Below are 15,864 nucleotides of genomic sequence, written 5' to 3' on the forward strand. Positions count from 1 at the left end.
TCTATACAAGGCACAATTATACAAATAAAGATTAATAAATAATAAATTTTGTACGCCCTAATGCAGTTCCCAGACCGCAGTTATAAAAAGGATGTGCCCTTAATAGGCTACGGTTGGCAGCCCTACGTCAGCCCAGATACATCGAAAATGGTGAACTAGCGTGACATATTATTTTGAGTCATACGAATTTTACCATAACAATAATCGTGTTAAAATTTACAGATATCATATCGATCTCGTAACGGAGTTTTTTAACCGTACTTAATGTAATAATAAATATGACGACAACGAGTGGTCGATTTGTAGTGTGTACACCGGTTTTCATGGGTACGCCACTCTGAGGTCCCGGGTTCGATTCCCGGCCGCATCGATGTTTTTTTTTATGATATAGGGGGCAAACGAGCAGGAGGCTCACCTGATGGAAAGTGATTACCACCGCCCATGGGCATCTGCAACACCAGGGGGGTTAAAGGTGCGTTGCCGGCTTTTAAGAAATAAGTACGCTCTTTTCTTGAAAGTTCCCAAGTCGTATCGGTTCGGAAAAACCGCCGGCTAAAGTTGGTTCCACAGAGTGGTTGAGCGAGGCAGAAAATGCCTTAAAAATCGCGCTGTTGTGGATTTACGGACATCTAAGTGGTAAAAAAAAAATGTAGAAAAAGTTCATCAATTTTCTATGTTGTCTTGTGTCTGGGTGTTTGTAGTACCGTCGTTACTTCTGATTTTCCATAACACAAGTGCTTTAGCTACTTACATTGGGATCAGAGTAAAGTATGTGATGTTGTCCAATATTTATTTATTTTATTTATTTACGTGTTAACTACCATAGTTATGCAATCCTATTTGGGTACCACCCTATCATCACACATTCTCGCGCTAAACAATATTACGCTTATTGTGTTCCGACTGGAAGGATGAGTAAGTTGCATAAAGCCAGTCAGTTTTATTATATTTGCAGACGGACGTGAAAATAGGCCAACTGTTGGTAAGTGGTATAAAGTAACTGTTGTGGTCACCAGTGCCTAGACATTGACGCTTTAGGAAATATTAACCATTCCTTATGTAGTTACCACAAATTCTATCGCCAAACAGTAATACTTGGATTTGTTATGTTCTGGTTTTAAAGGTGAATGAGCTAGTGAATCTACAGACACATAACTTCTTAGGTCCCAAGGTTCGTGGTGCATTGGTGATCTATACTCTATTCCAACCATAAGACGAGAAAAGCCAAATAAACAATATTTGGCAAATTGACGCGATATCATTGGTCGAGAACTTTGGCGTTTTGAACATCGACGAAACTAGTATCGGAATTTTGGAAGTAAAATTAAAGTGGATATAAGTATTTAAGTGTAATAGTATTGTATTATAAATAAAAAAATAATTATAAACTCTTAGTAGTGCACTATATACAGTGGTGGACTGACAGGGGGCGGAAGGGGCGGCTCGCCCTGGGCCTCCAGTTTTGGGGGGCCCCCAAATCCATCCGCATTCCCCTGATCAAATCCTAAACAAGACTTTAAAAATGTGCTTAGTACCTACATAATTTCATCAAGATCAAAACACTACACTCTACAGTCATCTAGACTTTTTACGCGGTACTAATATTCTTTTAACTTCGTACAAAATCCCGATTTCCGTTTTTGTAGCGGGTCCTAGGAATCCATGAACGAATGGGAACCTTTTTCGGATTTGCCGCCCCGCCACTGACTATATGGCTTAGCTTCTAGCAAATCACGTGAAATACATAAATCTAAGGTTAGTGTATCTTTGTTCCTACTTCGATTGGAATAGGTTATAAGGAATGATGCAGTTAAAACCCGAATCGCATGAAATAAAAATAATTCGCTTGTTTATATTTGGATTTATTCACAAATCTGATCATGACGCACTCGGCGTATTGTAAAGTTAACCAAAACCAACTTCTTCGTTAGTAACAATATAAACGAGGAAATGAAAATATATGTTAATTTCAAGTGGAAGTCTAAGAGGTTATCTTTACTAATTATAATTAAATACGTTAATTATATTTAACTAAACAACCATTTATGCTGCAAACGTTGTATTGACGTATGCATTTTTTAAATAAATAAAGACGTTTAGTAACGATTTTATTGCAATTAAATTATGTTCAAAGATTACCCAATACATAATAATACGTATGGACGACAAAGGATTTATAAATTTAATTTGACATTCAAACTCAAACTCAAATTCCTTTATTCAATATAGAAGTATTACATTTTCTTATTGATTGTCAAGTTAAACACTACCACCGGTTCGGAAAAAGAAAACACCCTGACCTGAGAAGAACCGGCGAAAGAAACTCAGCGGGACTTTTTTTTTTACGTCAAATTAATTATATACATAATTGTATATGAGTAGAAACAGCCAGGAGGTGATCGTTTAATTCCCAAGGTGTGCTATCAAACATAAACTCACTAATTGTATAGTAACCTTTCGCACACAAGCGTTCCTTAACAATTTTTTTAAATTTCGCAACAGAAGCATTTTGAACGCTTTCTGGGATCCTGTTGTAGAAGCGTATACATTGCCCCACAAAAGAGTTACTGACTGACATTATAATCTTAGTACGTAAAATCAATAATTTATTTATTAAAAGCACAAAAACTTCTTGAAAACTCTCTTTGTTTATTCTGCACGAAATTTTTGTTACTAATCGGTAAATAATTATTGAAGTTATCCTATTTAGTTGATACATAGTCAGCGCTGGATTTATACACTTGGGACGACTAGTATTCAGGGCGGCAAAATGAGGATAAGAAAAAAAATCGCGTTTGTTAGAAACTAGCCATATCATCCAATACGGTGCTACGTCATAGGATATCATAATTAGTTATATCATTAATAATATCACATCATTATTATTATTACATATTATAAATATATACAATTATTATTGTAATTAATTGATCAATAATTTCTACAACTTCAAGTCTATATTATTTTATATGGAATAACATTTAATACTGGCATGTAACACTATTTCTTATTTTAAAAGTGATTGAGCTGTCATAAGGAAAACAATTGGATGATTGTGATCATTGCAAAAATATAGAGAGAGATTGAAACATCACTGTACAACATAATTTTATTTTGCCATCCCGAACTACTGAAATTACACGTTATAAAAAATGCATTTCTTATCTTCCGAAATATGGATAGTAAAATATATAAGATGTGTACCTTAATTTGTGATAATGGTGCGGCATTATTTTAACTGTGTGTAACGACGGTAATAATACCCATAAAAATAATATTTCTAATCGATACAGTTAGATGAGAACAGTGATAGCTATCCGGGTTGCCTTATCAACCATCGCTCCGGTTTCAGACGTCGTGTGCTTAACTAAGTTATCGCTAACATTAACTGCCTTTATATTTTTAGTCGTTTTAGTTTGTTAGTAATAAGTTATTGTGTGTTAGTTCATTTAGAGGCTTAACGATAATTTTGTGCTGAATGATTAGGTAGTTTTTCTATCATAAGTTGTATTTATAAACTAAATATTGCAACTACGTTCCCGAGGGTTTTTGCAGGTTAAAAGTGTCTAAGGTCACCGTTTTCTGTAAATAGGTATCGGAAGGACACTAATGAAATTGTATTTGACACTATTATTTAATGTACCTACGTTTAATGTTTTACTATTATATATATAGTAAATTATTGTTACATATCAAATTTTAAAGTATATAATGTATGCGTATGTATAAATATATAATTGTGTTAGGAATATATCCTATTAGTAAAAAAATAGTAAGTTGTCTGCTTAAATCTTCCATTTGACCGTATTCAACGCAGTGCGGCTAGAATTATCGACAATCAAGCCCTTTCCGATCTGCTTGATCCTTTGGCTTTGGGTAGAGATGTTGGATCACTCTGCACCTTCTACTGCATTTTTTCGCGGGGAAGGTTCCGAAGAATTGTTTGGAAATAATCCCGGCTGCTGAATTTCACTTTTGGACATCGTATCAAAATTCCAAGTTTCACCCGAACTACCTATATCTGAAAATCCACAACAGTTGTTTTTTTAAAGCATTTTTTGGCTCGCATAACTACTCAGTGGAACTCAGCTCAGCTTTTCGAAAAGAGGGTACAAATTTCTTAAAGGCGCGCAACGCACGTATAGTCACTTTCCATCAGATGAGCCTCGTGCACGTTTGGCACATATTTCATTAAAAAAATCTTATCTTCATTGATAAGTTAGTATGTATAAGTTACATGTTATATTTGTATATGCCTTAGGACTCTACAGTAATAATTAATACATCTAGACTAATATATAGCTATATATGCGAAAACTCTCTCTGTCTGTCAGTATGGTATTGTCGCAGGAATTCCAAGGAAGGACATAGGGTACTTTTATGACGACCGATCTCTAAAACGCGAGCGAACTCGCGGGCAACAACTAGGACTAACTAATAAACAGTTAAATAAGACTAAATTACTCGTTGGTGATAAAAGTACAAAATTAAAATAATTTACTGCAAAACACCGAAAATAAACTTAATACATATTAACGTAACGTAATTGTTTTCAATCTTCTGTCAAGGAAAAGAACAAAAAAAAACCAATTGTATTGTTTTAATAATACGAAAAAACCAAGTTACGTACGACATTTGCATGATCAACAACTTTTGGTTAGGTCATCACGAATTCATCTAAATTATTATCATAACGATATGTGCATAGCATCTGACCTCTAACCAAGGACGAATTTAAATATGCACGTAATATATTTATTTTGATATATGATATAACAAATTCATATGAATTGTGTTTTTTCTTTACGGTATTCTGACGAAATTATGGTCTTCATAATCAACTTCGTGGTAATATTTTTCAACCACGTGATATGTTTTTGTTTCCATTTTGCTGAGATTCCTCAAAGGGAGAGAAGGATAGTCCAGCAGTGTTTCATTAATAGGCTGTGTACTATACTTTTTTATCCCTGTTGGGGACGTTATTATAAGTTTATGCCAATCAATAATAATTTCCTTTTTTATCTTATAAAATCCTGGAATATGAAATGTTTTTTTTAAACTATTACGATAGCTTTTTTCAGCACTCATCGGAAACACTATCCATGCTGTGTTATGCGCGTACATATAAGAAGAAGACCTTTTCGATTGACATCCTGCTTTGCGCTGTTTGAAAATTCAAATGTGGATCTCATCTTACTCGCCAATGCCCGAGAGCTTCAGCTACGACGGCCTTGGCCGAAGACATGTAAACGTCTCAGTAAAACGGGCTCAGACGCTTCATTAAGACTACTATAGTCGCACCAGTGCCATTGGTTCGAGATGAGAAGTGCGTTTTAGTCTTTTGGCATGTCCGGTTAAAGGTCCGAAGTCAAGCTGATCGACTAACGCTGTTAGACAAGATAAGTGCCATAAAAAGATGGATAGACTACGAGACGATGAGGATATGCTTAGAAATAGAGATGGTGCTTTACAGTTATATATTCTTAATTAATATTTAAGAAAACTACAATCAGCTCTCGCAACCATATAGAAATAATGAAATTTATTTAATTTGCATATTTATTTTTTTCTAAAAATAACAAACGAGTAAATTTAACGTCGATAAGTTAAATATTAATAATATTTATAAAAATAATAAAATATATTTTTTTTTATACACATTTTTTTTTATATCGTTATCGACTTGGGCAAAAACTAAGGGCCGATAATGCATCGTTCTAGTCAAAAAATTATGTTCTAGATAATGAGCTTACAAATTTATATCCGAAGTAAAAATAAAATTACAATTCATATTACGTCAAAGTTGCATGGCTACAAGAACCTTGGCCTTGTGGACCCAAGGCCGAAGCATTCGGTTCTTTAACTCCGTTATGGAACAGGGCTTTGTACGTCTGTATTTTGTAATCAAAGAAATTTTTATCATGACTTGCGATCCAGTATTTTATATTAAAGGAAATGATTAAAGGTGGGTTTATTTTGCATTTTTCTTTTTACAAATATACTCGTATAAAGACAACTTCGATAAAAATAACGGAACGTCATTTTTATATCCGTACTACTACTGCTTACTAGTCGAAATAAAGAAATGATACATCGCTAAAATGGGTTTGTAAAATGAGTTTTACTAACGTAACTTTAAACGACATTTTTTCAAGAGTACCATTTTGATTTGATTTGAGTATTTGGAAAATCAAAATATAATTTATTCAAGTAGGTTTTTTACGGGCTCTTTTGAATCGTCATTTTACAGAAGTTTATTAAAGTAAAGCTACCATCGGACCGAAATGTAAATACCACCGAGAAGAACCTGCAAGAAACTCAGAAGTTACTCTTTTCCAACATTTGATATACATTATGTTAGTTAAATACAATTTGTAATAAATCCTGCCTGAGAGCCAACAGGTATTAGATCCATGCTTTTTTATCATGTATGTATATAATCTTGATTCCAATTATATACTTATTTATTAAGGTTTTTTTTTTTACAAATGATATAAATTTTGACTCCGCAAAGTTAAAAATATCTGCGAAATTCTATTAGAGAATACCTTGCCCCTTGAAGGATTCATTGACTTTGCGGAATCGGAAACTTGGCTTTATAAGCTTATCCTTACGTCTCTTGTTCATGCAATGATTATCACAGATTATATCAAAGTTTGTTGTAAATATATTGTAATGCATCTGTGAATATTCCTTTATTTAAATCATCCTGAAGGGATAGCTCCAAGATTATAAATGGACTTATATAGTACCGAATGGAAAAAAACCTTAATTATTAAATACTTATATATACAATAATAAATAAATGTAAATGCCGTTCAGCAAATGAACATCAAGCTAAAAAGCTTTATCTCTTGAGGAATGAGAATGTGTGAAGTTTATTTCACCATGCTGATTCAATGTGGGTAAATAAATACTTTTAGGGCAGAAAATTCAATTGACATGCATATTTTCCTAACTAGATTTTCATTCACCGATATCAAAAAGTACTTGATATCGAAGCGGATGGTGTTACTTGGGTTTGAACCTACAACACTGAATATTACGATTGTTAAGTACAATATATAACTGAGACCCTAAGTACAAATTTTATATTAAAGAATAAAGATAAAAAGGAAACTTCTAGCCTAGGATAATTGAAATTCTCGTATTTTCTCTATTATAATATGTATGTATTATACATATAAATCTTCCTCTTGAATCACTCTGTTTATTGTTCAACCGTATTAAAATCCGTTGTGCAGTTTAAAAGATCTAAGAATACAGAATTAGTTTTACACTATGTAAATATATGATTTGTTGACTTTGACTAATTTCATGAGACATATTATATAAAATGTCGAGATGTCTGAGGTTGGAACTCGTGCATTTCAGCCGATGATTGCGGGTTCAAACCCAGTCAAGCACCACTGAATTTCATGTGCTTAATTAGTGTTTATAATTTATCTCGTGCTTTGCGGTGAGGGAAAACATCGTGTGTCTAATTTCAATGATATGTTGCCACATGTACATTCACCAACTCGCATTAGAGCAAAGCTCCTCCTCAAAGGGCCTCCTCTGGCCTTAGCCCAGCATTGGGACATTTACTTGTTACTTTACATATAAATATATTGGAAGTTTATTTAAAATATATATATATATATATATATTCCGAAGAAATATGTTTCCTTAATGTAATAAGTCGAAAATAGACTTTCGTTCAACTCCTTTATATTTCTTTTCAAACATATAACAAACGCCTGAATGAAGATAAATATAGAAAACATGAGGCTTCCTCAATTTCGTGCTATTTCCGTTTGATGATTTGTTACCACGATCGCTGCTTACACGCTCTCCGATAAATGTATGTTTCTATAGGTCACTTTAAACGAGTTTCGTAACTGCCTTAGTATTTTTTATTCACTTTACTTCGATAAAATAGTGATAATTATATAAATATAATGGTACATTTTTAAATTGTCTTATTCACCGTCTGAAGTGTAAATTATCAGTATCGAATGCTTTTTATGGTAACTGGAAGCAGCTGTATTAGGCACCTGCTAAGTTTTGTAGATATGACTGTAAATATAAATAAATAAATATTGGACATCATAAGTAGCTAAAGCATTTGTGTTATGGAAAATCAGAAGTGACGATGGTATCACAGACACCCAGACCCAAAACAACACAGAAAACTAATAAACTTTTTCTACATCGACTCGGCCGGGAATCGAACCCGGGACCTCGGAGTGGCGTATCCACGAAAACCGGTGTACACACTACTCGACCACCGTCACGGAGGTACCTTTAACACCAAATTACGTAATTAATTATTTCCAAAATTTCGACAATTTGCACTCTTGAAACGAGTATATGGCTATGTAAGTGCTATTAGAATTTATGTAATCTTTAATAACACAAAACACAAACGTGTATTTATAGAGGACGGAGCATTAGACAAGCTATTTTCTTCGCTGCGAAGATTGATGGGCTCAACCGACAAACTAACCTTTAGTGACTAGCGTGTTGGCGGCGCGTTACAAAGCGCTCTTTTAAGATAACTGCTAAACAAGGTCGCGATAAGTTCTACACAGCCTAAGGTTTTTAATAGATTGTAAAAGCATTTTGTGATTACGCTGCGGTAAGGTAATAGAAAATAAGGCTGCGTTATAAAAACGTAATTGGTGTAAATACGCGTTTATAGTTTGAATCAATGATGCGTTTATAGTTTGAATGAATTGTTTTTAGATTACAATTTATACATAGACAAAATAAATACTCATCTCTGTAGTAGAATCTTGAATCATTTTCTAAGCATATATGCAGGGCTAATAGTAAAAACTCCATACTATACTGTTAATATATACATTGTAACATATATATGATAAGATTGTTTATTATACCATTTTGTATAATTATGAGATATGTATTAAATTTCAGTAATTATGAACGTTTATATATTAAACAAAGATAATATTATACAGGCGTGTTATTGTCTGTCTGTAGCACTTATAATGTTGAACTATTTATTATTAAGTTTGGTACTGTGGCATGATTAATTTTTACTTTCTAAATTATGAATAATAAATAAAGTTGACCAAAAAGGTTAAAAGGATAACTATTTATTATCTATAGCTTAAATACGCAAATAAATATTAATGACACTAGCCCAGCCAGGATTATTTCTCGGAAAGCGAACACTAATACCATCAGCAAGAATTTTTACACCAGTAATTAACTTTGGTATTCTGAAATACATGTCCAGGCCCCGGCGAGAGCTACACGGACTACGTGGCGACGCGCTGGTACCGCGCGCCTGAGTTGCTGGTCGGGGACACCATGTACAGCACTCCTGTGGACGTGTGGGCGATCGGTGGGTGACACTCCTTTTTATTTTATAACCTATATTGGCGTACGTGAAAATGGGTCACGATGGTAAGTTGTTGTAGGTTGCCTTGGTAACTAAGATAATATATTATGCCTTTAGTTACTAACCTCACCCTTCAAATCGGAGATCGGAGGAGTAAAGATCAAGCTACAAGCTTAATAGATTTATTTTTTCAATCAGGCTGTGTGTTTGCGGAATTGTTATCAAGTGAAGCTTTGTGGCCGGGAAAAAGTGACCTCGACCAGCTGTATCTTATCAGAAAAACTCTGGGTGATCTTCTTCCAAGACATATGACAATATTCTCGCAGAATACGTTCTTTCAGGTAACGTTTTATTTTATGAACTACCTAGTTAAGAAATTATGGTTACTTCTCCGTAACAATATTCGTAATATTTGGTGTTGGCGATACTTTAATCCAAGACTAAGTGTTATTTGTTCTATAGCTGGCAAAATGCATGTTTTAAAAAGGTTTTTTTTTTAATTTACCTTACTGTTATATGTGCCGTATTGGTCCTCCAAAAAGTAAAGTTTAGTCGCTGAACACTGGCAATGATGAGTATGTAACTTATGATAATATTATGTAGATGAAGGGCGTTAGACAAATTTGCAAAATAAATTAATGAAATTTAGCATTAACGGACTTGGAAGAACGCAGGCGAAACGACTCCGACCCGCTAGTAGAATAGGCAAGATAAATAATTCTAAAATAAATGATTAATTTTGTCTTATATTAATTAATTCTTTTAGGGTATGGCACTACCAGAACCAAACTCACTGGAGCCCCTAGAGAAAAAGATTCCGCAACGGTACGCTAATAACGAACTGGTGGTAGACTTTCTAAAGGTGAGTTGAAAACACCGACCATAGATTCCATTTCAGATACTCTTTTATCAATTTCATTTAAATTTGTACTATAAATAATATTATAAATGCGATATTTTGAATGGATGGATGTTTGTTATTCAATAACGCCAAAACGACTGAACGGGGCTGAATGCTTGGCACAGAGATAGATTAAAGTCTGAAATAGCACATAGGTTACTTTTTTTTCGGAAACCTGTAGACACATCACCGCACAGTCCTGGGCATAACCACAGACGGAAACTAGTAAATAATATTGTATTAGAAAGTTATAAAAGTTACATTTCATGAACAATCAATGAATGAAAAATCCATAAGAACTCTCCATACTGTATAATACTGGTCACGATAATGGTACTTATACATTTTTGTTCAATAATAATCTTATTTGTGTCTTAAATAAATACAAACAATACAACAAACGTTATAGTTCATACAACACTTTATGTGTTGAATAAACTAAAAATATGTATAAATATATGTATATCTAGATAAAGTGTCGAACTAAAACAAACGAATCAACTTTATTATCTTGGTGTGCCTGACAGCTAAGCTTGATACTCGCCAAACATCATACTAATAATAGTAATTAGTGGCCAAATATTGCCACTATTTTGTTCGACGCGTTCTCATCTTCGACAATCTTTATAGACATATAAATGATCAAAGGAAGGTGATTCGTTTGCAATTAAATTTGACAATAGGGTATGTTAGGACCTCGACAATTATCATGTAGAATTAACTTATTGTATGCTGCATGATTTTGGTCCTTCGAGCCGGATTTTGTTTTCAGAAATGCTTGGACAAGGATCCCATGATGCGATGGACTTGCGAACAGCTGCTTCGGCATCCTATATTCGAGAACTTTCTCTTCACAGTGCCGCATTCCGACCACGACGACTTCGAGAAGACGAGAAGGGCACAGGTAATAAATAAAGATATCCAAGAAGATTTTAACAACTGAGCTCTAGTTTTATCGACTTTATTGAAAAGAAAATAACTTTCTGAAGATAATTATTAGAAAAAGTAATTTCGTCAGGGATTAAATATATTACTTTAAATTTGTTATTACATTTAGATTATGATCAATCTCACGAGATTGTGTTCGGTGATTTAACTTACAATAAAACGTATAAAATTTCGATAGTTCTTTCGATCAGATTAGGTTAGAGTTTTTATAATTTAGCTGAAATGTAGATAAATTATAATTTATCGAAGTGAATCAAATGCCTTAAATTCTAAGCTGTACACGATATTTAGTCAGTTTACAAAATTTTAACAACTTTATGGAAGAATATATTGAATGTAAAGTAATAGTTCTTGAACAATATCAAAATGAGGTTGTATTGTTAATAAACACCCACGTCTTAAGTCTATTAAGATTTAAATTACAATTCTTTTTCTTTTATGAAATAGGTAGCGGACGGGATAATGGGCCACCTGATGATAAATCGTCACCACTGCCCATAGACATTGACGCTGTAAGAAATAATAACCATTCCTTACATTTCATCAATGCGCCACCAACTTTGGGAGCTAAGATGTTATGTCCCTTGTGCCTGTACACTGGCTCACTCAAATAAAATTGCTTACAGGACCCTTCGATCTACATATTAAGTGAAAAGTTTCGGGGCTTGGCAAGTCCCAAAACTTACTAAGCCATTCCCAACCAACATTGGAACAAATCTGTACAGATATGTTCCATGTTAAATTCACGCTTGTCTGTAAGCGGAAAAAAGAAGTGCAGCTTCTTAAATAAAAACATTATATATTAAAACATACGTCGAAACGCGTTGCATCTTCTTTATTCTGTTAAACTTTTATGTATATTTCTTCGGAAGGTTTTCCGATGGGGCATTACAAAAATGGTCTCCCTATTTAATAGTATATGTATATATATATAATGGGTTTATACAGATTAACGTCAAACTATAAATTAATAACGTCAATATAACGTTCCTTCGCGAACAGCAAGAATATCTAGACCACGCTGAAGATAATGTTGTAGACAATTCTTCGAACCCCACGGACACCACGCTGTCAAAAGTCAAAGGGAAATGACAGCAGATTGCCATCAATAATTGCCGTAAGATTAATCGTTGATTACATCGTGATTTATTGTATATGTACTTTATATATCCGTAGGAGATTATCATCATATTAGATGGATTTTGTATATTACGATGAGCTTTTTGTAATGATGTTTACATATTTATTAAACATAGTAAGTATTTATTTAAATATAAATATTCGGTCAGTCACAGATAGATGGGTTGACTAATAAACTCCGGGATAGGTAGATGGTTGGATTAAGGACGAGTATATAGACGAAAAAAATAATCAGTAAAATAGGTACATATCTGTAGTATTAAATATTTAATATCTAAACGCTTCAATGTATATAGGTTTTTGTCTTAGTTATTCAATTATTTACAATAAGTTAAAGTAGTATTAATATTGTTTAATATTTTAGCGGAATAAAAATTTAGGTAAGGTACGAGCCTGTAAATGTCTCGCTGTTGGACTGACGCCTCCTCTCCTTTAAGGAGGAGGTTCCGAGCTATACACATGTGGCATATAAATTTTCACCTGACACATGGGTTCCCTACGATGTCCTTCACCGAGCAGGTGGATAGTCAAGCCTAAGACTATTAATCGACGCTTTTCTGGGTTCGAACCCAGCATCTTCGGTTAAGATTGACCTATTCTAAGCACTGAAACTTTTAATTTGTCAATCAATAAACAACTATTTTTGTGTTTTTTTTTCCAAGTGAATAACATTTTAAAATACCGCAACATCGCTTGAATTTAATATAATCCTCGTGTTGCGATCATGCAACTATTTTGCATAAAGCTTTAACCTATTGAGGGTTAAAAAGGTCAACTTGGAAGTTGCATTACGCGAAAAGGTCAACCTAGAGGCTATAATCATATCGCTAATCTACTGCAGTGAGGTAGCTGCACTAATCGACGTTAGAATCTATATATTAATTCCTATTCGGAATTAATACATTGTATCTAAATATCAGAAACAAACAAGTTTTCGATTCAATTCATATTCTGAATCGGTTTAATCTTGTTAAATCACGATTCTAAAGTGCTTGTAATTTATACAAAAATAAATGTTTTTAAATTTTTTTCGATAAAAATAGGACAGCAGTAAAACGAAACGCCAAAAGGTCTATTTATGTCATTTGACGTCAAAGAATTAGAGCCGAGATGCCCCAGTAGTTAAATAGCGTGTATCTTAACCGATGATTGCAGGTTCAAATTCAGGCCCCAATGTTGATATGCTTAATTTATTTTTATTATTCATTTCATCCTCGGCGGTGAAAGAAAACATTGTGCCACATATATATCCAACTATCACCAACCCGCATTGGAGCAGCGTGGTGGAATATTGGCCAAAACCTTCTCCTTAAAGGGAGAAGAGGCCTTAGTCCAACGGTGAGAAATTTACAGGCTGTTACTACCGACAAAGAAGCATATTATATTGGTAACTAAAATATTTTATAACCTCAGGTTCTTCAAAATATATTAAGGCAAATACCCTAAGGCAATGTCGTTTGGCAAATGCGTTTTTTGATGATATTGTAGAAACGCACTTTATAACTAAAGGCACCAAAAGGTGTGTATGGTTTTAAAATGTTGTTCTATTATATCATCAAGAATTTCTAGTTATATTATAGTTCTTATAGTTCACACATCAGTGCACACATTTTAAGTGCTTAGTGATGAGTTCATAGTGTTACATTTTCAGTAAATAAATAATAAAGACGCATTTGCCTCTATAAGCGTGATGAACTCAGGTGATCTTATAGGAGAGAATAATTTATCTGTGATATAACCAGTCACAGCATGTAAAAGTTTCTCTGGTCAATGACCTTCTTTGATCTTTCTTACTTGGACTCTTGGAGAAATTTAGCGTGCGTTTTTTTTCACCGAACATCGTAAATTCGGCTTTTTATGTCAGTGGTGTTCGTTCGAATTTCAACGAGTGATCTTCGTTCTAATTCTATATCCAAAATTCCAGGTGCAATCATCCCCAATGCTGCCACAGCTGATAGTGACGGAGCGGTCACAGCCTAAAAAGAAGTCCGAGATCGAGTCGCGCGGCCACCTGCCGACGATATGACTAGCGCCACCCGCGAGACAGCGGATTTAATATTAAATATTTATTCTATTAAATAAAGTGTTTTTCATTGTCAATTTTATTTAATTAAATGACGATTACAATAATATCACTATTTTTATAAAATGTCTAGGTGTCGACGGGTTTGATTCGCGCGTGTATTGTTTCAATGAATCTAAAAGCGAGTAGGATAATAAATATTACAATTTATTTTAATGCAGTTTTATTTTAAAAAAAAAACTATCATTTTTAATTAGTAACATCGGCAATGCGTCACCAACCTTACCTTACTGTGTTGTAATACAAAGCTTGCAGCAAATTGCTGTTTGCCAGAAGAATATCTGGGAGGTAACTACCCAGATGGGTAAAAAGAAGGGCCTACAGAAATCCTAACCAATAAACCTAACAATAAACATTAATTATATTCAGTTGAAAAAACAGTCCTAATCCGTCATATTCAGCAGACTGACTTATCTAGAAGTCTGAAGGTATAACAATGTACAAACCCGTATGCAAGTTCAGGAACACCCATTTCACTATACTATTGCTAACTCCACACTTAATAATCGGTCAACAAGGAATCTATATGCTTAAGTATAAGCTCATACCTAGGATAAAGTTCATCATTAACAAGCTAATGGCAGGCAAATATATATTATATAATTATTAGAATATATAAACACTTTATTTTTATAATAAAAATTATTATTTTAGCTTGGGTTTACACCTCCATTAGTATTATGGAATGATTAAGACAGAAAACCGTAATTAATCTTATTATATATCTCATACTCTGTAGGTTCGCTTAATTCTTAATAGATATAATCTTTTATAAAATCTATTGGATTTTTGGACTATAACTTATTTATAGAAACCATACCCAAAAATATAAACTGGGTACATACTGAAATAATTATTGTTACAAGTTATATGTATGGTATATGCTCAATAAAAAGTCATATACCTAAGTAAGTGTTGGGTTTTATAGAATAATATAAGCTATACAAGCTCATAAAATATGTTAATATTCAGCTTATAAACACTGTAATTGTTAATACTAATAAATCAATTCTGTATTTTTCATAGGTTGCGGCTTTCACACCATAAGATACAATCCACGGACATATCGACGACTTATAATATTAAAAAGGACATATATAAAATAAACTGGTGGGTTTAAAAAAAAACATGATCAATCTTAATAATTTTCTATTAAAATACAACTAATATTTAATTATAAAACTCAACATATTTAATATTACAAAGCCTGAAAATATACATGCTTATAATGTTATAGTTTGTATTCATTTGTTTTTAATTCTAATATGTACATGGTCTATTATTATTATTCCTTATTTGAAAAGCTGAAACAAAATAAAATTATTAAGTTTTTTTTTACAATGAGGCAGATATCTATTATAAGATAAAAATATATAAATGAGAAATAAAAACCATAAGGAATGGCAGCATCATAAGAAGATTGAAAAGATCATTGAACACAGT

General features: G+C 33.2%; 1 protein-coding gene across 2 annotated transcripts in view; it reads left to right on the top strand.

Annotated features, from left to right (window-relative positions):
• LOC125070895 (cyclin-dependent kinase-like 4) overlaps positions 1-14,535 on the top strand; it is a 37,199-nt gene extending 22,664 nt beyond the window's left edge. For both annotated transcript variants that reach the window (XM_047680901.1, XM_047680902.1), the window contains exons 5-9: positions 9,245-9,352; positions 9,548-9,690; positions 10,116-10,211; positions 11,023-11,154; positions 14,263-14,535. In XM_047680901.1, the coding sequence (XP_047536857.1) occupies positions 9,245-9,352; positions 9,548-9,690; positions 10,116-10,211; positions 11,023-11,154; positions 14,263-14,364 (581 nt within the window). In that variant the 3' untranslated portion in view covers positions 14,365-14,535. The remainder of the gene's footprint in view (positions 1-9,244; positions 9,353-9,547; positions 9,691-10,115; positions 10,212-11,022; positions 11,155-14,262) is intronic.
• Positions 14,536-15,864: the final 1,329 nt, after the last annotated feature.

Source organism: Vanessa atalanta, chromosome 18, assembly GCF_905147765.1.
Source record: "Vanessa atalanta chromosome 18, ilVanAtal1.2, whole genome shotgun sequence".
Lineage (NCBI taxonomy): Eukaryota > Metazoa > Arthropoda > Insecta > Lepidoptera > Nymphalidae > Vanessa > Vanessa atalanta.